The following is a 22,173-nucleotide window of genomic DNA, read 5'->3' as shown; positions in this document are numbered from 1 at the left end:
CTAGTGTCTCACTGCCTATGCCTGTCTCCCCAGTTTCACCGTGAGAGGCCTGGCCCCTCCTGATGGATGATCCACCACCGCCTGAGTGCCAGGCTCTTCCTTCACCCTGCCCACTTGAAGTGTTGGGGAGTGTGGGGAGCCAGCCTAAGAAGGTGATACCCAGGTGGAGACCAGACCAACCCCTTTCTGGAGTCAGTGGGCTGCCAGGACTGGGCACAGGTAGAAAAACCAGTAGGAGAAAAATCGAGTCGATCTGAAGAAACAGTGGGTCCTGGCCATCCTCGGGCCCACCCCGGGGCAGTTGTTCCCCTCCCTGGAATTGAATGTTTGTCCATGCAGCATGGCCCAGAGTCAAGCTTCCTGCCCTGTTCCACTGCACTATCTCTGGCCTTGCAGTCTCTCAGTGGCCACCTTCTCAGGCAGGCCTTCCTGCCTTTCCCCCCTTCTGGCTACAGTTAGCTGTTCTAGACCTTCACCCTCTCTTCAAAACTAAGAATGTTCCCTATTTACAGCTTCCTGGTGCCCATAGGGCTCTTTCTGCACCCCTCAACCCTACCTTCTTTTTCTATGTTAAGAACTGGGAAGGGGCGCCTGGGTGGCTCAGTCAGTTAAGCACCTGACTTTGGCTCAGGTCATGATCTCGCGGTCCGTGAGTTCAAGCCCCATGTCAGGCTCTATGCTGACAGCTCACAGTCTGGAGCCTGCTTTGGATTCTGTGTTTCCCTCTCTCTGCCCTTCCCCTGCTTATGATCTGTCTCAAAAATAAACAAACATTAAAAACAAACTGGGAAGAGTGTCCTGGGCCTTTGTTTTTAAACCATAGGGCTGGTCCCTAACCTCTTCCACAGCATTTCTTGCTCCCTTGGCTTGGCTCCAGGTCTTCCTCCAAGTCAGTGGCACCTTCCCCCTCAGCTACTTGAGCAAACTCCAAGACACCTCCTCCCCTGACTTAGCAATTATGCTGAGGGCCATTAGGCTCTCAGCAGGACTATTTTTAGAGACCCCGTGTCTATCAGGGAGACATTTTTCCCTGTGTGAAAATACCCCCGCCTCCGTCTGCACCAGCTTCCCTTGTTGACTGCACCTCTCTTCTCTCCCTGACCCAGAGGAAGGGGCCTCGGTCCGCCAGGTGCTCTGCCCCCATTGCTTGAGCCTGGTGGGAACAGGAGGACAGACACCGGCTGGGAGGAGACACTTGCACTCTGCACAGCTATAGTTCCATGATTAAAAGTGCGCCACTGGTTTATGCTTGGTTCTTGCGGTATTATGTCTTTATTGATCCACGTATTTATTTCAGTCTGTAGCTGGAGGAGAGCACAGGCAGAGAGCAGGGGGCTCCCCCCTCCCAGCCATTTGGCCTCAGAAGCTGGCCACCTCACTCCTTGAAGAAGGTTCCGGGCACAGACCTGGGAGGGGGGCAGTCCTCCACAATCCCTGTTCCTCCAAGGGCAGCAGGGGCAGAGCGACTCACGGGCCAGGCAGCCCTTCCTAGCCATGTCCATGTGAGGGCAGTAACTAAATCTGGGTTTTGGTGGGGAAGGAACGGCTAACCCCTAGGATTCCCAGTCGTCCTCATCTTCTTCTCCAGGTGGCTGCTGTGGGGGAGGCAGAGGCGGTATGGAGTCTGACATTCGGGCAAAGGCTCCTCCTGGCCCCTCACCGGTCCCTGTTGCAGGTCCTTTACCAGAGATACCTGGGGGGACAGAGTTGGAGGGTAAGGGGGTTGGTGTGGGATACCAGTTCACCCAGCCCCTAGAGACTTAACAACAGGAAGAAAGTGGCAAAACGTTCATGACACAAAATATCCTGAGCCTCCCAGCCCAAGGGAAGGCAGCAGGCTCTGCTTCCTACCTTTACGCCTCATGACCAGCTTGTTAAAGAGATCCGACATCAGGTCCCCACCTTGGCTTGTGGCTCTCACTGTAATGGGAAAGCCACTAGTAAGGAAAGATGAAGGAACCAAGGGGAAAATCTGCCTCTGGGGTGACATTCTCAGGGTTTGGATCTATTTATTTTTTGCTCCCTATCAACACATGCCAGCCCCTCCCACAGCCACCATGTCTTGGAGCTTCAGGCTGGCACTGGATGCAGCACTGGGGCACTAATATGAAACTGAGTAACACAGCCACCTGAAACAGAGGGGGAGGTATGAGTGGCCCCATTGTACAGATGAGGAAACTGGCCCAAAGAGGTCGGGCAATTTGTCTGCGGTCATAGAGCAGAACTTAGAAACTGGTGATGGGATTCAAACTCAGGACTTCCAGGGCATTGCTGCTTTGTGCCCAGGTGTTCTAGTCATGCCGGCATTTAAGATTCATAGCAGGTGCAACCTGCAGCCTCAAGAGGCTTAGCAAAGCAGGACTGGGCTAACCCTCCAGGTCCCCAACCATGTCCTTGGACAGCCCCTGGCAGATTCTAAGAAGATTCTCTGTTGTCATAGTTTGAGCTGGGTGAGGCTCTGTCTCCTATTAGCTTAACGAGGAAAGTTCTAAGCAGGCTACAAAACCAGGAGGGATCCCACAGCCTAGGCCACCCAGGGCTTCCGGCAGAAGCATGAGGCAGGTTGGCTAGGTGCTGCCTTTCTGCACCACCTTTGGGGTGGGCAGAGAGCACCCTATTAGAGTCATGGCTACAAGAGAAGGTGGCCCTTTCCTAGAGCCCTCCTGGAATGGTCCTAGGATCCCCTCACCTTGCTCCTGCTCCTTCTGTTTCTTCTTCTCCAGCTTGCGCTCCTTGACGCTGCGTAGCTTGGCCTTGCCGATGCCCCCAGCCTGGCGGATGGACTCCAGGAGAGTGGCCCGGCCACTGGAGGGGTCCACCACTTCCTTGGGAGCTCCCTGGACTGTAGCTGGGAGGGGCAGGGTGTGAGGAAGAAGGCTGCTCAGGCAGCCCGCCCTATGGGACAGCCTTGCCCAGCCAGAGGTTCTGGGGGTCCAGAGGCTTCCCCTCAAACCTGGCTGTGAGAACAGGCTGTTCCTCTTGACAAAGGAAGCCAGTGGGTGAAGCCGAGCCTTGGGAGCCCATATGCAGCCTGAATGCTGACTGTGTCTGCCTGCACTCAGGAGGTCCTGTATGCAGGCACCCCTGCTCCCTTCCAACGCCACTTGGTTTAGGGGCCACTGCAAATCTACCTGTTTGCTGACAGTGTCTGAACTTGACACATGAACCAACAAGGAGTTTTTGTGCCACCTGTGGGTTCTGGAGATAAACCAGATGTCATACTAAAACGAAAATCCCCATTTTAAGGATTTGGATATTTTATTGCTGAACTTTTCCATTTTTTTCAGTAGCCCCTTTTTAAATAGAAATGAGGGACCACACCTCCATGTCTAGGCTCCCTCTCCCTGGAGATTAGAATTTTGGGAGGCTACAATTTGAAAACCACTATTTCATGTACCCAGGGGAACAAGATTTTGAAATTAGAATTCTTCTGAAAGTCTCAACCTTATGGCCACATAAACCTACAGAAAACCCTTCAGGAATCCGGAAATCAGAGGCATCCTCAGAACACATGTCCCCTCCCCGCCCCCAACCCCGGGGGCACCCTGCTGCTGCTCTACCTGGAGACAAGCCACCACTGCGGTCTTCTTCCCTGGCACCTTGGCCTGGGGAGGCCAGGGTCTGGGGTGGGGGTGGCGGAGCGCTGACCAGCACAGCTGGAGCTGGGGGAGGCGGCGGGGGTGGGGGTGGGGGTGGGGGTGCTATCAGCACTCCATCTTCCGGGTCTGCAACGGAAAGGTGGGAAAGTGTGATGTTCCTAGGATGCAAGTGTCCGAGCCTGAGAGCTCCTGCCCAACTCCTGTTTCCAGCTCACCTGGCTTGAAAGGCTCGGCCACCTCTGTGTGGAAGGTGGGCAGCTCTGGAATGGTGCCAGGGGCGGAGGGGGCGATGCCAGGGCCCAGGTCAGCACTGTACATGAGGTCATCAGCGATGCCTGGCAGGTCAGGCAGGTAGGATGGCACGTCGATCTCAGGCACTTGGCCCAGGTCAGGCACATAGAAGTAGTTCTCTGGAACCTGCACGATTAGGTGGGAGCGTATGAGTCAGGGGCTGCAGGGGACCGGTGCCCTGTAGTTTGACCTTGGGGCAGCGAGCAGGGCCTCGTGCACACCCATGTACAGCAGGGCGGGAGCAGGGCCTCAGCAGACCCTGAGGATGCTGGCAGACTCTCCGCTGCACCCCTCCCCGACACGCGCCCTCCATCTCCACCTGTTGCTCCAGCTGCTCCCTCTTGCTGATGGACAAAGGGGCATCGAACAGCTTCTCCTCTGTCTCTGCCCCCAGCATCACGTGGGTCTTCGTTACAGCACCAGCCAGGGGGTCCAGGAAGACGTACTTTTTGTACCTGCAGAGGTGGGATGGGTGGGGGGGCAGTCCATCATATCTGCTCTAGGCCCATGGTCCTGACCCATCTTTCCTATTTCTTCAGGGCCACGGTTTGTACTATGGACTCCGAGGCCTTACAAGGTAAAAACCAAACTGCTCGGCGCCTGGCCCCCCCCAGCCTGCAGTCTTCTGCACCCAAGTCTGATGCCCCCTGTATCCCCCACAAAGCCAGGCTGGGCCCCCAGCCGCCCTTCCAGAGCCCCGCCCTCTGCCGTACAGGTTCTCAGTGGTGTTGAACAGCAGCAAGGAGCTGACGGAGCTGATGTTGCTGGGAAGGCCCCCGAGCCCCTCCTCGGCCTCATCCTCAGGCTCTGGCTTGGTGTTCACACACACAGGGAAGTATTTCAGCTTCTCCTGGCAGGATGAGGGGTGGTAACACAAGAATGGTGGGTTTCAGTACTGGGTCAAAGTGACCACCCATCCCAGTCAAAATCCTCTGAGGGGACAGAACCCTCAGTTCCTCCCCCACAGCCAAGGCCACCATGGTCACCCCTCCAAGTGCATGAGCCCATCAGACCTGCAGGGCCCACTCATCCAGGGGGCGGTGCTTGCTCTGGATCCTGTGGCGGGGGCGTCTCTGCACGCCAGGGTCCTGGGCACCTGTGAAGATGGAACCGTACTCCTGCAGACGCTCTGGTGCTGGGTACTTGGCACTAGAGAACACCTGTGGACACAGAATCTTAGATCAATTCTTCAGGGGGCCCAAGATGCTCCAGAGCCTAGGGTGGGGTTGGAGGGGTGGATTCTGAGCAGGAGGAAAGCTTGAGGGGTGGCTGGACAGGGTGGGCAGGGACCTGGGCAACCTCAGAGGTGTGGGGATGGGATTTCTGGGACTGCTTGCCAGCTACAGGGACTCAGGGTCACATGGGCTACCTTGATGGCCTTCTTGCTGCCCTTGATCTTCTCAATCTTGGCCTGGGCCAAGGAGACCCTCTCCCCAATGGCCTGCAGCTGCCTCCGGCTGAGCTCTACTCGCTGGGAGATCCTGCCATGGAAAAAGAATCACAGGCTGAGGGCCGCTCCCCAGAAGGCTACAGCTTCCTGCACACCTGCTTCTTCCTGCAAACCTGCAAAGCCAAGGGCTTAGGCAAGGGCCCTTAAAATACAGTGTTCTCTGCTGGTCACAGCAGATCTTGGGACTGCCCGGGTGGCCTCTGCAAGGCTTGTCTAACCTGAAGAGTCTATGAATGAACTCCACTGGGTTTCTTGGAGCTCTGGGTAGGAATGGGCAATCGCTCTGGCCTCAAGTCGGTGCCTGGATGTGCCATCTTAAGGGACAGGGCTCCTGCCTCCAGGAGTTTACAGCCTCAAGCAGGGGCAGGCAGAGACAAAACTATCATGACTCACGTATGTAATCACCTACTTCCAGACGAGGAAACTAGAGCTCGGCAAGGATGGGTGACGGGCAAGACTGGGTCTAAATTCAAGTCCCAGACCCGTTCACAGGGAGCTGCCCCAACATATCATAAACAGCTTGTGTGGGCAAATTGAAAGTCCCCACCATGGTTCTCATGGTTGTGGTCAGGGTGCTCTTGCGTTTCCACTCACCCTTCCTTCATCAGTGGGCTCCAGTAACACCAGTGCCCTGCTATTCCCCAAACATGCCAAATGTATTATCGCATGGCCTTTGCATCAAATGGAGTGCTGTCCCCACAGATAACCACAAGGCTGGCTTCTTTGCTTCACTGAGCACCCTCCTTGCGGAAGCCTTCCTGGCCAAGGACTCTTAAAGATGCACCTGTCACTTCCCAACCCCCTTTAACACAGAGCCATTTGACATTATGCATGAGTGCTCCAAGGGGGTAAGGGCTTTGCTTTGGTCCCTACTACATTCCCAGTGCTGGCACCTGCAGGGGCTCGCTGAGTGACAGTACCCATATGCCCTAAATGTAAATGCACGTGAGTCTCACTTATGCTGTCCCATATTATTGAGCAATGGCAAGTTTCTTCTCACCGCAGAGTTGACAGAGACACCAGGGCATCCTCCTCCCGGTTGCTTCCCCACCTCCAAGAACACCAGTCCCTGCCTGCGACCACCGGGTTTCATATAAGCACTCACCTGGCAGGAGTGGGTGCACAAGTGAAAAACAAAAGAGGCAGAACTGCAAGTTTACTTTGCAGGGGAGGGGAGGAGGACACATTGGATGGCAGAGGGGCCCCGCTGCCTCTGGGGTCAGAGACTATACAGCCAGGGAACTCTGGGATTTCTTTAAAAGTTGAACAGTCAAAGCTCTGGACCAATCTTCCTAAATCAACCAACCTCCACCAACTCTAGAGGATTCTGTCCCCCAGAGAACCAACCCGATCAGCCAATTTCACAACTGTAGGGGTCTCTGTTCCCCAAACTCCCTGATTACTCCTGGCTCCTTATGTGTAGGGAGCTACATGAGGTGGGGGGCTAGGGTACAAGCAGGTACCCAAAGCAGCTTAGTCTTCCTTGACAGACTGGTCTGAATGGGGCAGTAACAAAGAGAACAGAGGGCAGAGTTTCCTTCCAGTGAGAGAATGCAGAATCACCAGACTTGCGTGAGTTCCATCTTTTCTGGCAGGAAGAAAGGTTTCCATCCACTGAGAAAGGTTACTCACACACAAGCTACTTCCTCCCATTCCCAACCCAGCCACATTCTGCCCCTGGGTGCCGAAGCAACGTCAGTGGTTACATAACCACTCGGCTTGAAGTCAACATGGAGAGTGGGAGGGACATCAGAACTGGAGAAGGACAAAGGCTATTCTGTTCCAGTTCTTCCATCAAGGAGAGAAGGGCCCGTTTCTCCAAGTTGCAAACATAAAGCTTAAACAATAAACCCTGGCAAATTTCCAGAATGGATTATTAAATCGAGGGTCTGTAAGCACTTCAAGGAGAAAGAGGCAGATCCCAGGGGCCAGCATTGTTCTAAATTCACAGCATTTCTTTTTTTGACAGTGTTATTAGACTGGTGTATCAGGGGAAAGCCTTAAACACAGTGCATCTTGAGTCAGCAAGGATTCTGACGGCTTCTCACAAAATCCTGTAGACGAGATGCAGCTATGGGGGTTGGAGGAGAGCACATTTAGGAAAAATCAGAGCCAGATGAGCAACAGTACCCAAAGGGCACTGCCGAAGAATGAAATGATTTCAGCCTTGCACAAAGGCCTCTGGCAGGGCCCCATCTAGCTCATGTAACACTGGATTAGTAAACTGGGGGTACTGAACGGAGGAGGGTCAAAATGGTCCACATAGCAGAATCAAGACGCAAATAATCTTGCGAGGCCGGAAAGATGAACTGCAATCAACAAGATGAAATTGACAAGGGATGAAGTCCAGCATTTAGGTTTAAAAAGTACACAAATACAGAAAAGATGGAGGTTTAGCAACAAGGCCTGAGGTTCTGGTTAACTATAGCTCAGTATAAGCTAAAAGTGTGTTAAGCAGCTTAAAAAGGAAATGTGATCTTGGGGCACACAGCTCCTTGTCCCTCCTTCCTTCTTTCAGTAAACAGGGGACATCCACTCTCTTGGAGGCACTATAGAGAAAACAGACCCCAGATTAATGAGCTAACCTATGCTGGGCACCAACCTCTCTGCAGCTGTGTCCCCTTTAAACTGGATCACATTTTTTATTTATTTTAGAGAAGAGAGGAGAGAGCACGAGTGGGGGAAGAGGGGCAGAGACAGAATCTTATCAACACAGGGCTCAATCCCATGACCCTGGGATCATGACCTGAACTGAAATCAAGAGTTGGACGCTCAGCTGCAAAGCCTCCCAGGTGCCCGTATACTGGATCCACATTTTAAGAGTCCTCTGAATTCCATCCGGACTATAGGGTCTGTTTTCATTCACTGCTGTATCTCTAGTACCTGGGACTGTGCCTGACATGTAATGAATACCAGCTGAATGTAAAGTGACAGGTTAACGTCCAAAGGAGGGTGATGAGGACAGCGAGGAGTCATACAAAGATGACTGAAGGGTGTTCTGGCTACAGGTGAGATGACTTAGGGAGTATGACGATTCCCTTCAAATATCAAAACTATCACAAGTGCTGTTGGGCTGAGAAGCGAGTAGACTTATTCCGTCACCCCAGAAGGCTGCATAAGGACCAGCGGGTGGAGTTATAAGGAAGCAGACCTCTTGTGCAGATCTTCTGCACAAGAACTTTTTAGTAAACAGTTACACAGCTTTGAAAATCAGAGTCCAGCAGGATGACCACCTGTCAGGAATGCTCCAAGGGAGACTGCTGTGCAGGGCAGGGGAGAAGAGGACAGGAGCTTACAAGCATCCAAGAGCCTACAGGTCTAGGTAATGGCCTGCTTGTTGACAAAGCTGCCATCTAATCTGTCACAGTCACAGCCATGGGGCCAAAGACAGTGCAGACCATGGGTGAAAGGGCTCTCACTGCTGGGCAGTGGCAGTATGAAGGCTGCATTAGGAAGGACTGGCAGGCCATACGCAGCTGGGATGGAATGCCACAACCCATTAGCAGCGTCCCCCGTGAGGGTGGGGGGTAGTGGCAAGTGGGCGATCTGCCATTCCTAATTGATGCCCGCTGGCTTGATGGTCTGCTTCAAGGCAGGTCTGTTTCCAAGCTTATCATGGAAGCCATGTCCTCAAAACACATTCGCCCAGACACCAGGGCTGTTTCTGCTGGCGGTGACAGGAAGGAACTGGCTTAGTTGGTCTGCTCAGAGCCTGGGACAGAAAAGAATCAGGTAACGCAAAACCGCCCTCAGGGAGATTCCCCTCTCCCAGGGAAAGAAGTGACTACGATGCCCCACAAACCTGGGTCTAACATCCAGTTAGCAGCAGTGTGACCTTGAGCAAATCACTCAGCTGGCCTCGGCCTCAGGTTTCTTCAGCTAAAACAGGGACAGTGACTTCTAGATCATGGAACTATTGTAAAGGTTAAAAGGAGCACCTGTATGTCTAGTGTTCCTGTACTAGCAGCTATATCCAAAGTACTCGGTTAGCATTTGCTATTGCTACCCCCGAGATTAGGAAGGACGAGGGGCTCCAGGCACTCAGACGAAAGCAAGAAGAGGTGGTGCTGAGCTGACGTGAAGCAGGAAGTTCCAGGCCAGGAAAGAACACCATGGAGCAGAGAGCTGGGCAACAGCAAGGACTCCTCTGGCTGGCGTGGGAGGGATTCAAGGAAGTGCCCTAGGGACCACTCCCCGCCTGGTGTGGGGGAGGTTGGGGACAGGTGGCCAGGATAGTGCTTGGGCCCGGGGCCCCTACCTCCAACGCCCAGTCCCATTCCGTCAGGGATGATTTCCTGCCACGGCCCCTGGCCATCAGCACTCCCACCCTGCCTTCTGCAGAGACTGCTGGGGAGGAGGGAGGAGGGAGCACCCTTCCTGCCCCAGAGTCTCTGCTTCTCCCCTCGCCTGTCCCACCCCTTGGCATTGAGACCCCCCTGAACCTGCTCTTGCCATTCTCTCCTCCTCCTCCTCCTCCTCCACTCACTGGGATGATTAGGAATGATCTGCTAATTATGCAGGCGGCTGACTGAGTGCTTGCCAACCTCAGGAGTCAGCAGGTGCCAATCAGGACCAAGAAAGGAGGGGAGGGGAGGGTAGTCTGGAGGAAGTGAGGCAGAGGGGGAAGGATGGGAAAGGAGGAAGGGGAGAGAGGGAAGGAGGGGCTGGAAAGACAAAAGAGAAGCAGGGGAAAAGCTCTGCAGAGAAAAGGAACCCTTCCCCAGGCTGCGGCTTCCTCGGTGAGGTGGCCACAGCACTAGGGCTGACGGGGACACCGAGTGACAGCACTTGACCCCAACCTCCACACTGTCCAGCTCCTCTTCCCTATGCCACCCCAGCCCCCTCTGCCTTGTCATCTAAGTCATGTGAAGCCACTGACGTCTCTGGGCAGCTATTTTGGAGCCTGGCTCGTCCCAGGTGAAGATGAGGGCAGGTGAGGGACGGGCACTCTGCCAGGCAGGAGGAGAAGCGGGTCCAGGAGAGCCTGAGAGGTGCTTGTCATTCTCTCCATTCTCCCTGCGGCTCCCGCTGCGGCAGAGCAGGAGGAAGAAGGCCAGCTCAGAATGCTAATTTTCCATGAGCTCACCTACCTGCGGAACTGGGCACAGACGCCCCTGGGGCTGACGGGCCTGTGCCTGAAATGGCAGAACAGTGGGGAGGAGAGACAGATACCCGCCTGTCTCTTCTTTGCAAGAAGTTTCCAAGCAGGTGGAATAAGTTTAAGGGGGAAGATTCCAGGCGGGGGTCACATTCACTGCAAAAGCCCATGAGAAACGAGAAGCGCACTCACTTGCTGACTGCTGCAGGATGGGGGTGGGAGGAGCAGGCAAATAAGGCTGGGTCTGGGTACGACCCCCCACCCCACACTATCCCTGACCCCTCCTTTTCCTTCACCCCAATCTGTCATCATTCCCTCTGAAATGTCTCTCATCCAGCCCTTCCTGCCGGCAGCTCCCCTGGACTGCAGCCTCACCCCTTCCCTGCCCTGACTGCAGCAACAGCTCTCAGTGGGTCCCTGGAAGCCACCCTCTCCCCTTCCTGTCCACTCTGTGAGGGCTGCCTGCTGAGCCTTCTCTCAACTCTTCTATGGCACCCTTCCCGGCTCCAGAACCTATTATGGCTCCCTACAAGGCCTGAACCAAGAGCAAAGTCCCGTCCTGTTAGGAGAAGCCCCCTGGACCCTAATGTTCTGATCTCAACTGTTCACTCCCCCACCTCCACCCTCCCACTCCCCTGCCATGGTGCATTCCCACAGCAATGCGCAGCACAGGAAGAAGCGACAGCCCAGCTCCCAAAGGCACACAATCTAAGGGGGAAGCGAGGCCCACAGACACAGGGAAAGTTGACTTTTCACACCCTGTTCTGCAGTGAAGGAACTGAATGTGTGGGGCAAGCAGTAATGTCTCTACTCCCAGTACAAAACACCCCCCGTTCAGGCCACCCTCCCCTGGGGAGCCTGGGATACACCATGCTTCCCATTCAGGACTCTGAGCCTCTGGCACCCGTTTGTGGACCTGTACATGCACATTCCTACCCTGCCTAAACACAACCTATCCCTCCTATGGCCTCCTTCAGGAGGCCGGCTTTCCCTGACCATGTGTAGGAGGCATGTGGGTTTCCTCTACTTCTTCCTTACTCAAGTAAGGGCCCTCATTTCCTGTAAGGAATCCACTGCTCCCATAGGCCGGGTCCCTGCACTTCAGCTGGGGCTAAACCCAGGGTGTAGGAGTAATACCCTTAACAGGGTCTATGCCAATTGGCGTGTCATGCCCTCTGCCCCCACAATGGGCTCTGGGATAGACAGGAGAACCCAGCCAGGCCAGCGGGCCTTCCGAGGAGATACTGACACAGAGGAAAGCCCTCTTTCCTGCTGGACCTGAACCTGAGTGTACAAGCTTCTGGCCCTACTGCAGAGTGAAGCCTGGTGGGGAATGGGACCGACCCAGAAGCAGCAAGCTGGGATGGAATGGAAGAAACATCAGGTACTGATGACATTACTTAAGCCCTGCAACTCCAAATCCTGCTCTACTGACTGATTGCTGTTTGCTTCAACTGGTTTAGGGAGTTCTGACTGATTAAAAAAAAATGGTGGCACATTTAAGTTTTTACTATTTTGAGAGAGAGAAAGAGAGAGCACAAGCAGGGGAGAGGCAGAGAGACAGGATCGCAAGCAGGCTTTGTGTTGTCAGCGCAGAGCCTGATGCGGGGCTTTATCCCATGAACTTCGAGATCATGACCTAAACCAAAATCAAGAGTTGTACATTCAACTGCCAGAGCCACCCAGGCGCCCCAATGTGCCACCAATTCTTACTTATTTCTCCCTTCTCTAGATCCCTAGAAGCCTGCACAATTAATGTTATACAACCAAGACTCCATCTACCATCATCCATCATCAGGGAAATATGAATAAAAACCACAATGAGATACCACCTTACACCTATCAGAATGGCTAAAATTAACAACTCAGGAAACAACAGATGTTGGTGAGGATGCGGAGAAAGGGGCACCCTCTTACACTGCTGGTGGGAATGCAAACTGGTACAGCCACTCTGGAAAACATTTAGGAGGATACATAGAAAGATAGAACTACCTCAGAAATTTAAAGATAGAACTACCCTATGACCCAGCAATTGCACTAGTAGGTACTTATCCAGAGGACACAAAAATACAGATTCAAAGAAGCACATGCACACCGATGTTTACAGCAGCATTACTGACAACAGCCAAATTATGGAAATAGCCCAAACGTCCACCAACTGACCAATGGATAAAGTGGATGTAGTGTGTGTGTATGTGTATGTGTGTGTGTGTGTATACACAATGGGATATTCTTAGCCATCAAAAAGAATGAAATCTTGCCATTTGCAACAATGTAGATGGAGCTACAGTGTATTATGCTAAGCAAAATAAGTCAGTCAGATAAAGACAAATACCATATGATTTCACTCATATGTAGAATTTAAGAAACAAAACAGATGAACAAAAGGGAAGGGAAGGAAGAATAAAATAAGATAAAAACAGAGAAGGAGACAAACCATAAGAGACTCTTAACTATAGAGAACAAACTGAGGGTTGTTTGTAGGGCACTTGTAATGAGTACCAGGTGTTATATGTAAGCAATGAGTCACTAAATTCTACTCCTGAAACCAGTACTACACTATATGTTAAGTAACTTGAATTTAAATAAAATCTTGGAAAGAAAAAAAAAAAAAGAATCCATCTAGAGACTTACTGTTTTAGCATTCTAGACTATAACATCCGTGCGGACAAGAACCACGTTGTACCACTCACGTATTGGTACCCCTCAGGGTCCAGCACATTTGGCACATGGCTGGAGGTTAATGGAGTGACCAGGCACCTGGCTGTGAGGGGAGCCTGGACTTAGGTCCTGGGCTCCTGAGAAGCACCGTACCTTCTCTGGACCAGGCCTAGCCACTTGGGAGGGCCCACATTTCACCACTTTCTCCGAGGAGATAAGACTTCCCGCCCTCCCCTCATTCCATCCATGGGCACAGGGACAGCGAAACTGTCTACCAGCGTCAAACACCAGGAAGGGAAAGGGGAGCATACTAAAAATCCAGTGCTCCCCTTAGAGAAAGGCAAGCATACAATCACAATCCTGGTGAGAAAACACAAATGTTTCTGATGGATTGTTTTTGGCATCCATTTCAGTCACTGGGCATGGGGTGGCTATAATCTGGGACTGATGGCTCTTAAAGGCCTGTGTCCTTCGCTTATGTGTTCCTTAGGCATATTTAGCAAAAATTCCTTAGACATATTCAGCACAAATATAGGCACAAAAGGCAAATTCCTTAGGCATATTTAGCACAAATATAGGCACAAAAAGGGCACATAACACTTTTCATAACTATTGATAGCAAGTTAATGGAGGGCCACCATAGGCAGCAAAGGAGCAGAGCTGACAGCAACTGATAAAAGAGGGGATGTTTAACTGAATGCTTACTATACTCCAGGTACTTTAATTCCCTTGCAAGTTTTAATCTATTTAATCTTTACCACAATCCTATGAGGAAGGCAGCATTATTGATGCCATTTTATAGATGAGAACACTGAGGCTTAGAGAGATTAAGTAACTTGCTCAAGTTTATAAAGCAAGCAAATGGGGAAGTCAGAATGGAGCCCGGGCAGGCTGCTCCAGAGGCAACCCCCCTTCATCACTTTGGTGCACCACCCTTTTGTTACATTTACCTTCTGTATAGGCTCGGGGCAGGTAGGTGATTTGGGGGTCAGGTCAGAGGCCGAAGAGTAAGAGGATCTGGTGTTTATATCAAGTCTAACTCCTCCCATTTTCTGCCCCTACTCGGGAAGGCTTCCAGGAGGAGGCCTGCTTCCAGGTGATGAAGGGGGAGGTTACATGGTGAAGGAGCAGGGGTTTCCTGGTCAGGGGTACAAGCAGGGGAGGGGGGGTGACTTGCACCACAGGAGGGACCTCAATCAAATACTTCACACTGGGTGGGATAAAAGGTCCCCATGTGAAGGCATGATGTGGGCACCAGGAAGGAGATCTAAGCCCCATTTCAGGCTTCTTCTAGCCAGAAAAAGACAAAGACCTGCATAAAGGACAAAACCTGGGACCTTTGCAAAGCAACAGCAAACACCAGTCAATAACCACTGAGTGAAAATCATTATAGCCGAGGGTTATGCTAGATAAGCACTGGCAATACTCCTACTCAAAACCATAAACTACCCCTAAGGCCCTGCCTACCTCACGGGGGCTTCTCGGCCCCCTCAGTCTCTCACTCTCCTTGCTCCAACCACAATGGCTTCCATTCGGGTCCTTCCCATCTCGGGGCTTTAGCTCATGTCCTTCTTTCTTTCTGGAATTTTCTTCTCAATCTACCCACTCACAATAACTCCTACTCACCCTTCAGATTTTCTCATAAATGTTTTTCCTCACATATGTCTTCCCTGATCCCCCCAAGACCAAACCAGGCCTCCTGTTACCAACTCCTGTCACACCCTATTTCCCCATCACAGGGAGACAATGATAATTCCAGAGTCTAGAGCCATAACAGCTGGGTGTGACCCCTGGCTCTGCCACTTGGGCGGGCAAGTCTCTTAGCTGTGCCTCAGTCTCCTCCAGTAAAATGGAGATAACAAGCACATGTCCTCATAAAGTTGTTCTGAGGGTTGAGTTAATGCACTCAGATCAATGGTGGCACATGGATAATGCCATATGAGTATCAGTTATTACAAAACCACTATAAGTAGGTCTTCATCACAATTGTAATTAAATCACTAATTACACAATTGGTTACAGTCTGTCTCTCCTGCCAGAGTCCAGGTTCCCTGCCCCCCATCACCATCCACAGGTAGTGATCCCGTGAAACCTTTCAGAAACTGCAAAGGTGTGCAGCGAAGAAGCAACTGCCAGTTCATACAAGTGAGAACCCACTTTGGATTTCTTTCGTTAGCAAACACAGGTACGAGCGTAGGTCCTTCATAAAAGCAAAGTGGCAGAACGTGACCTTTCAGACAGTGAGGGAAACCCACACACTCTCTGGTTGGGACAGGGACACTGCCTTACCCACTGCTGTAAGTAACTAAAGAGTGCAGCACGGTGCCTTGCACACATAAGAAACACTGAATAAATATTTGCTGACTGCAGGAATGAGCGAGGGCACAGGCCCCCTGGGGGCTCAGTGGGATAGCATGCACTGAGTTCCCATGAGCACTTAAGAGAAAAAGTTTCTAAGCTGGGCTCCTACCTTGGGCCCCCTGGGCACAGGGAAGCCAGCTGGGTCCCTCCAAGACCAAGAATCACCAAAAGGGCTGCTCCTAGAGGGTGCACTCCCACCGCCCGGCCCCCAATCAGGTGCGGGTCGGTGGCGGCACCCACCTGCTAAAGATGTCTCCAGAGACCTTCTGCAGGTACTGAAGGGCATCTGCCACCTGCTGGATGGCCTCCTCTCGCCGCAGGTCTGGCTGGATGAGTGGCACTGCATAGGTCTGCCCCGCCAACGAGTGCTGGGTCCTCATGGGAGTCATGGTGCCTGCGAGAGGGAACCAGAGCATGAGGACCGCCCACACTCACCCACCACTGGGCAAAGTGCTGGGAGAAGAGAGCCCAGCCCCCACCCCAACTGTCTGTCACATGTTCAGCCAGTGCAGGCCGGGGAGTGGAGGACAGGGCACTGGGTGGGAGGCCAGGAGCTCCCAGGAGCTGGTACTCTGTAGATGCTTGCTGCGTGAATGAGGAAAGGAAATTGGTAGGGACGATGGAGGCTGAAGAGAAGCAGTCAGAGAAGGTGCTTGCTGCTCTGCTAGGCACCCTTTCTGTACATTATCTCATTTCAAACTCCTGAGCCTGGATGAACAAGAAAGAAACCCTGGCTGCAGAGTTCAAAAGAGGCTGGGAGCAGAGGGATGGATTTTGGGGGAAAAATGCCTGTGTCAACTGCCAAATGATAGCCAAGTCTGGAAAAGCACAGAAAATGTGGACTCCTGAATTCTTCCCACTTTGACCCCGAAGAACTCAGGACCTGTTCCTGAGACAGGATAGGTAGTGGCTGGTGACTCTGCATACACCAGTGTCTGGGCTCTGCTCCCCGAGGCTAGAGCTAAGGGGGGGCCGGGAGGAAGGAGGGACATGTGGGGGCGGGGGACAAGAAGGAAAAACACTCCTTCGAATTGCAAGATGAGGGCAGAGTCTATTTATACTGGGTTTAATTAACTCCGCTCCCTGGTGCCACTAAAGCAGCAATCACACTGCAGACAGCACTGATTTGATTGGCAAGGGATGTACCAGGCAGAATATTAAGGCACCGGGCCCCTATAAATAGGCCTAATCACAGCCCCTCAGCAGAAGATGGCGAGGAAGACATTAATCAGACCTGGCACTGCGCTGCACACCTGTTCTCTCAGGCACCATGTTGGGGCCCCTGATTGCAATAGAGGTGTGGGTGAGGTAGGGTAAGTGTGATGGGGAGGGTTCAGGAGGCTTCATTTAGGCTTAAGAACTGTGTGACTTCGGGTAAGTTGCTTGCCTTCTCTGAATCTCTGATTTTTTCCATTTCCCGTTCTGCAGACGGAGAATGGCACTACGCCTGAAGAAGTGGTTATTCCCAACGTCACACCATCTTCTCCAAGGAGTTTACACCTTTGCTCCCTCTGCTGGCTTCCCCAGCACTTCCTTCTACCCTACAGGTTCTCTCCTACCCTGCCCAGGCCAGGTCTCTTCATGATCTGAAATGACGGGTCTGCTCTTCAACTTTTTCTCCAGCAGTGACCATCCTCAGTTTCCCAGACCTGAAGCTGCCTAGAATCGTCATCAGGGCCCAGGAGTTACTCCCCACCTCCCCACTTCTCTTCCCTCTTATCAAATGACCAAAGTGGGGCCAGCTGATGCCTGAGGAACCTAACTCTGAGACCACTGCCCTCCTTCCAAGGAACCCCCCTATTTATATTCATATTGATGCAAATTTGCTGGCCACTCTAACTTAATTCTGTACCTCAGTTTTCCCATCCCTGAGATCAGGAGAGGGTAAAAGGTAGAAGATACTTTCTGTGTACATCTTGAGATGCATTCCTCCTAAGTTACCCCTTCTGTGTGTGTGTGTGTGTGTGTGTGTGTGTGTGTGTGTGTGTACATTAATGTGAGGGGGTAGTACAGGGACAAATCTCCCAAACAAGGAAGTAACAGGTCCATTCAAGAATTAAGAGATTGAGTATAGCTAGTTAGTGGCTTACTCGTTCTGTCTGCAAACATCTACTGATCAACTATTAGATGCCAGCCACGATCACAAAAAGATGAATAGGACACTATGCTAGTCATAGAGACAGCCTCAAAACAAACACCATGTGTTAAGCGGTCTAATTCAGCCAGGAATGTAGGGAGGAAGCACTGAGGAAGCAGTGATAAATCCCTCCAGAGGTTAGGGGAGTCAGGAAAAGCCTGTCAGCAGAAGCTGCATCTCCCTACCAAGCCTGGAGAGGCAGTGCAGGAGAGAACATTCCAGGCAGAACAGCTTGAACAAAGCTGTGTAGGGAATGGCAAGTGGCTTGAGTGATAAGGGCATAACGTTCCTTGGGCCATTAGCAGGGAAAAAAAGGAGAGGCCAGACTGTGATAAACACTGAAAACCATGGAAAGAAGTTTGGACTGAAACCCTTAGGCCTGTGCTGTCCAATATGGTAGCCACTAGCTGCATGTGGCTATGGGCCATCTGAAATGTGGCCAATCCAAGTTGAGGTGCAGTGTAAGTGTAAAACGTACACCAAATTTCAAAGACTTACTAGGAAAAAAATGTAAAATATCTCATAAAAATTTGTATATTGATTACAGGCTGAAATGACCATATTTTAGATATATTAGGTTAAAGAAAACCTATTACTAAATCCATCTCACCTGTTTCTTTTTACTTGTAAAATCACATGTGTGGCTCACACCGTATTTCTATTGCGTGGCACTCCCTTACAGAATCTGATAAAAACCATGGACTCTCCCAGAAAATGAACATACACCAAACCCATCTCGCAGTGCAGTTTATAGTTTCAGAAGTGCATAAAGTCTTTTCTGCAAACCATCCCCGGACAGCCGGCTCCCAGGGTCTACAGCCCAGGTTAAAACCAGTGCTGTGGGCAGTCAGGAAGCAAAACCGGGGAAAGCAGTGGGAGGTCAGCTAAGAGGGGCCGGGGAGGGACGGGAGCTGCAAAAGAGGGGTCCGAGGGCTCAGTGCGGCCCACTCGCAGGGCCCAGCGCCCGGAGTGTGGAAAGGCGCGTGAGGGTCACGGGGCGCGGTGGGCCGCGACAGGAAGGGAGGCCCGGTGCCCGGGGCCGCGAGTCCGGCGGGCCGGCAGGGCCCTCCCTACGCCCCGGCCTCGGCCTGGGCCTCAGGCCGGGGGAAGACCGGCGCCCCGAGTGCAGGCGAGCGCGGAGGAGCAGTCTTTCTGGGGGCCGACGCCCGACACCGCTTCCGGGCGGGCAGCACGCGGGGCGGCGGGGTGGGAAGTGAGGCCGGGCGCAGGCCTGTGCGGGCGGCGGCTGGCGTCGGCACCGGGAAAGGGGTGCAGCGGATCCCGCCTCCCGGAGCCCCTCCCTCCCGCCTCTCCTCTGCGTCCCGCCCTCCACGTCCCCGCGCGGCCCCGGGGCCCGCGCCCTCCCCTGGCCCGCCCGCCGGCCGCCCGTTCCTCACCTGCGCGCCGCCCGCCGCCAGCCGCTCCGGCCGCCGCGCTTCCGCTGCGCCCGCTCCGCCGGGTCCTGGCGCCGCCGCCACCACGGCGCCGCTGCTCCGCCTCTCGGGGCGCTCGGCCGGCTGGTGGAGCTCTGGGAGGCCAGTGGCGGGCCCCTGCTCGGAACCGCCCCCCACCGCAGCCCGGAGCCGTAGTCCAGGCGGGCGTCCCGTCCCCCCCGTCCCCCGCCGCCTTCCGCCGACTGCCCGCCCCCTCCGCTCCGGAGCGCCGCCCCGGAGCGCGACCCCCGACCCGGGTCCAAGAACCGCCCTCCCTCCAGCCATGCGCTTCATCGCGGGTCCGCGGCTCCCCCTGTGGCCTGGGCTGTGCCTCAGGGGTCACCTGTCCCCTCAGAGTCACTGAGGAGTGACCGTGTAAGGCAGACGCAGAAGGACCGCCACTGTGTGAGTGCCTGGGGCAGTCGAACTCAGACAGACAGAAGGTAGAGCGGTGGGTGTGCGGCGGGGCGGGGTGGCCGTTTAATGAGCACAGACATTCTGTCCGTCTCTCTGTCCAGAACTGACTCAGGCTCCTCTGAATTCTCTACCCTTGGACCTGCATCACCCAGTTGTTAGCCAGAACCCTCTTAAGTCTCCTTAGCCAGAATCCCCTCGTCTCTACATCAGATCACCCTCCATATCTGACCAAGTACCTCATTCCCCACGATCACCCCCCTCACCCCCCCCCCCCCCCCCAGCACCTCCGGTGCTAGCCCATCGCCCTGGCTGCCTTCAGCGAGAATCCTGTTCGGTCGGTTGAGCAAAGATTGACTATCCAGTTAGTGATTTTCCATCCCCCGTCCCCGCCCCCACCTGCTCCTTGACTCTGAATCCCCACTTGTCCATGCTGTATTTTCAAGTGACCCTGCTTCTATACCGAGGCTTCTTTTCCCCTGTTGCAAAGTCCTGAATAAATCTCTTCTTCACTGTTCTAACTACTGTGCAGTTCTGGTTTTCTTTGACATGTCAGTTTGGGATGAGGAGAAAGTTCTGGAGATTGGTAGCAGTGATGTACAACAGTGTGAACGTACTTAATGCCACTGAACCATATACTTAAGAATAGTTTAAACATTACATTTATGTTATGCATGTGTTACAAAATTAAAAAACAAAGCCGGTTAGTATTTTTAAAAGATTAAACAAAAAGTTAAATGCATAAAAGAAGCATCAGTCCAGAGATCCTGCAGCAGCCCCTCCCCACTTTTATCTCCTTGTCTTAGAGTTCTTGGCCCCTCTCTTTTAGGGTTGCCTGATAAAAATACAGAACACCAAGTTTGAATTTCAGATAAGAAATGAATATATATATAGATATATAGATAGATATTCCAAACTAAACATGAGACACACTTTAAAAAATTAGTTTATTTGAAATTCAAAATTAAATAGATGTTTGATGTTTTTGTTCGCTAAATCTGGCAAACTTAACTCTCTTCTTAAAACTCTCTGAGTTTTGTCCTCCTTCCCTGCTGCCCACCCCCATCCTAGAGTTATTTTTGAGAGAGAGAGAGTCAGACAGAGTGTGAGAGGGATAGGGGCAGAGAGAGAGGGAGACACAATCTGAAGCAGGCTCCAGGCTCTTAGCTGTCAGCACAGAGCCTGATTCGGGGCTTGAACTTAGGAACCGCAAGATCATGACCTGATAAATATTGTCTTTTTTTGACAAGAACATTCCAATGTCTTGCTGGCTGCAGCATACGATCGCCACCAATGATGACAAAGAGATGTGTTTCCACCTGTACTGTAGACTGAATATTTGTGTCCTCACCCCCTCAAATTAATATGTTGAAGCACTAACCCCTGGTTTGATGGTATTTGGAGATAGGCCTTTGGGAAGTAATTAGAGTTAGGTGAGGTCATGAGGGTGGTGCCCTCATGATGAGAGCAGAGCTCTTAAAAGAAAAGACACCAGAGAGGTTGCTCTCTCTCTCCACCATGTAAGGACATAGCCAGGAGATGGCCATCTGCAAGCTGGGAAGAGAGTTTCCACTAGGAACCAAATATGCTGGCACCTTGATTTTGGACTTCCAGCCTCTGGAACAGTGAGAAATAGATTTATGGTGTTTAAGCCACTCAGTCTATGGTATTTTGTTTTTGACTAATACAACCTGCAAACACATTTTCTCCTCACTCCACCCGAACAATGAGCAGGTATTTTTAATGTTTATTTGTTTATTTTGAGAGAGAAAAAGAGAACAAGCAGGGCAGGGGCAGAGAGAGAACCCCAAGCAATCTCACAGCACAGAGCCTGACATGGGGTTCAATCTCAGGAACGTCAGGATCATGACCTGAGCTGAAATCAAGAGTCGGATGCTTAACTGACCAAGCCACCCAGGCGGCCCTACTGAGCAGGTTTTTAAAGGTCTTTTCAGATATTCAAAACACATCAAAGAAGGGGAAGTGTGTCATTCAGAAAGGAGAGCATGCAAGCTTGGGACCCTGCAATTCATTCTTTGTGCAACTTTGGGCAGGTCATCTAAATGAGACCTCAGTTGACTCATCTATAAATTGGGCTTGCGAGTGCTTGCCCTGCCTCCTTTTGAGAACTGCAGAGAAAGGATGTCAAAGCACCTAGTGATCTATAAAGATTATTCGTACATGAAAGGAAATTCCTATGTGCTCCAGGATGTTTGTCTATACACAGACACATACACAGATACACAGACACAGACACACAGACACGCACATAGACACACACACACACACCACCACCACCACCATATCAAAACTGGGTGTGTTTTCTCACAAAAGTGCTACTAGATAGCCCCCAACTCAGACCACCCAGTTCACCCTCTGTTTACACTCCATAAAAGCTCTTTCCCTAATCTACTGAGAGGCTCATCCCACACCTAATTTGAAAGGTTTCCTAGGAGCTGGATTGTAAAGACATTTAATCTCAGCCACTTGAGCTGCAGTGGGAATCCTTGACCTCAGGTTGGTTGGACAAAGAAAACCCACTGTCATCCTAATGTGTGAACACTGAGGCCCTACCTGCCCTTGTTGGCCTGCCGGGTCACTCCATTTATATGAGATATCCAGGATAGGGAAACCACAGAGACAATGCAGATCGGTGGCTGGTGGGAGCTGGGGGGAAGGGAGAATGGGAAGTTGCAAACTTGATGGGTGCAAACTTTTATGTTGGGGTG

The 22,173-nt window shown here is 52.3% G+C and overlaps 3 protein-coding genes across 5 annotated transcripts in view; 2 read left to right on the top strand and 1 right to left on the bottom strand.

Annotated features, from left to right (window-relative positions):
• DDX11 (DEAD/H-box helicase 11) overlaps positions 1–1,244 on the top strand; it is a 40,162-nt gene extending 38,918 nt beyond the window's left edge. For both annotated transcript variants that reach the window (XM_019834354.3, XM_011283741.4), the window contains one exon: positions 34–1,244. In XM_019834354.3, the coding sequence (XP_019689913.1) occupies positions 34–63 (30 nt within the window). In that variant the 3' untranslated portion in view covers positions 64–1,244. The remainder of the gene's footprint in view (positions 1–33) is intronic.
• Positions 1,243–19,125, bottom strand: WASHC1 (WASH complex subunit 1). Of its 2 annotated transcripts, none has more exons than XM_023256651.2 (11): positions 18,995–19,125; positions 15,701–15,854; positions 5,260–5,371; positions 4,904–5,050; positions 4,604–4,740; positions 4,210–4,345; positions 3,815–4,016; positions 3,561–3,725; positions 2,690–2,848; positions 1,852–1,920; positions 1,243–1,693 (listed from the first exon to the last, which is right to left on the bottom strand). In XM_023256651.2, exons 2-11 carry the CDS (start codon positions 15,847–15,849, stop codon positions 1,554–1,556), a joined length of 1,416 nt encoding a protein of 471 aa, XP_023112419.1. In that variant the 5' UTR covers positions 15,850–15,854; positions 18,995–19,125; the 3' UTR covers positions 1,243–1,553. The 2 variants fall into 2 exon arrangements, with proteins under 2 accessions (XP_023112419.1, XP_003988322.1); XM_003988273.6 differs by lacking the exon at positions 18,995–19,125 and adding an exon at positions 18,208–18,610.
• On the top strand, positions 16,731–19,965 carry LOC111561312 (basic proline-rich protein-like). Its single transcript, XM_045062654.1, has 4 exons — positions 16,731–16,768; positions 16,889–17,007; positions 18,586–19,435; positions 19,549–19,965. Exons 1-3 carry the CDS (start codon positions 16,731–16,733, stop codon positions 19,392–19,394), a joined length of 966 nt encoding a protein of 321 aa, XP_044918589.1. The 3' UTR covers positions 19,395–19,435; positions 19,549–19,965.
• The last annotated feature ends 2,208 nt before the right edge of the window (positions 19,966–22,173 follow it).

Source organism: Felis catus, chromosome B4, assembly GCF_018350175.1.
Source record: "Felis catus isolate Fca126 chromosome B4, F.catus_Fca126_mat1.0, whole genome shotgun sequence".
Classification (NCBI taxonomy): Eukaryota; Metazoa; Chordata; class Mammalia; order Carnivora; family Felidae; genus Felis; species Felis catus.
This window is presented reverse-complemented; position numbering and strand designations above follow the sequence as displayed.

Bases quoted from the DNA above. Each gene is read 5' to 3' on its own strand.
- WASHC1 (XM_023256651.2), bottom strand. From the start codon at position 15,849: ATGACTCCCATGAGGACCCAGCACTCGTTGGCGGGGCAGACCTATGCA. The intron at 4,017-4,209 runs GTGGAGATGGAG...CTAATCGTGCAG, and splicing joins GGGAGCAGCTGGAGCAACAG to GTTCCAGAGAACTACTTCTA. The intron at 1,694-1,851 runs GTAGGAAGCAGA...CTGTCCCCCCAG, and splicing joins GCTGGTCATGAGGCGTAAAG to GTATCTCTGGTAAAGGACCT.
- LOC111561312 (XM_045062654.1), top strand. From the start codon at position 16,731: ATGTTGGGGCCCCTGATTGCAATAGAGGTGTGGGTGAG. The intron at 16,769-16,888 runs GTAGGGTAAGTG...CCCGTTCTGCAG, and splicing joins GCAATAGAGGTGTGGGTGAG to ACGGAGAATGGCACTACGCC. The intron at 17,008-18,585 runs GTTCTCTCCTAC...AAGGCGCGTGAG, and splicing joins CACTTCCTTCTACCCTACAG to GGTCACGGGGCGCGGTGGGC.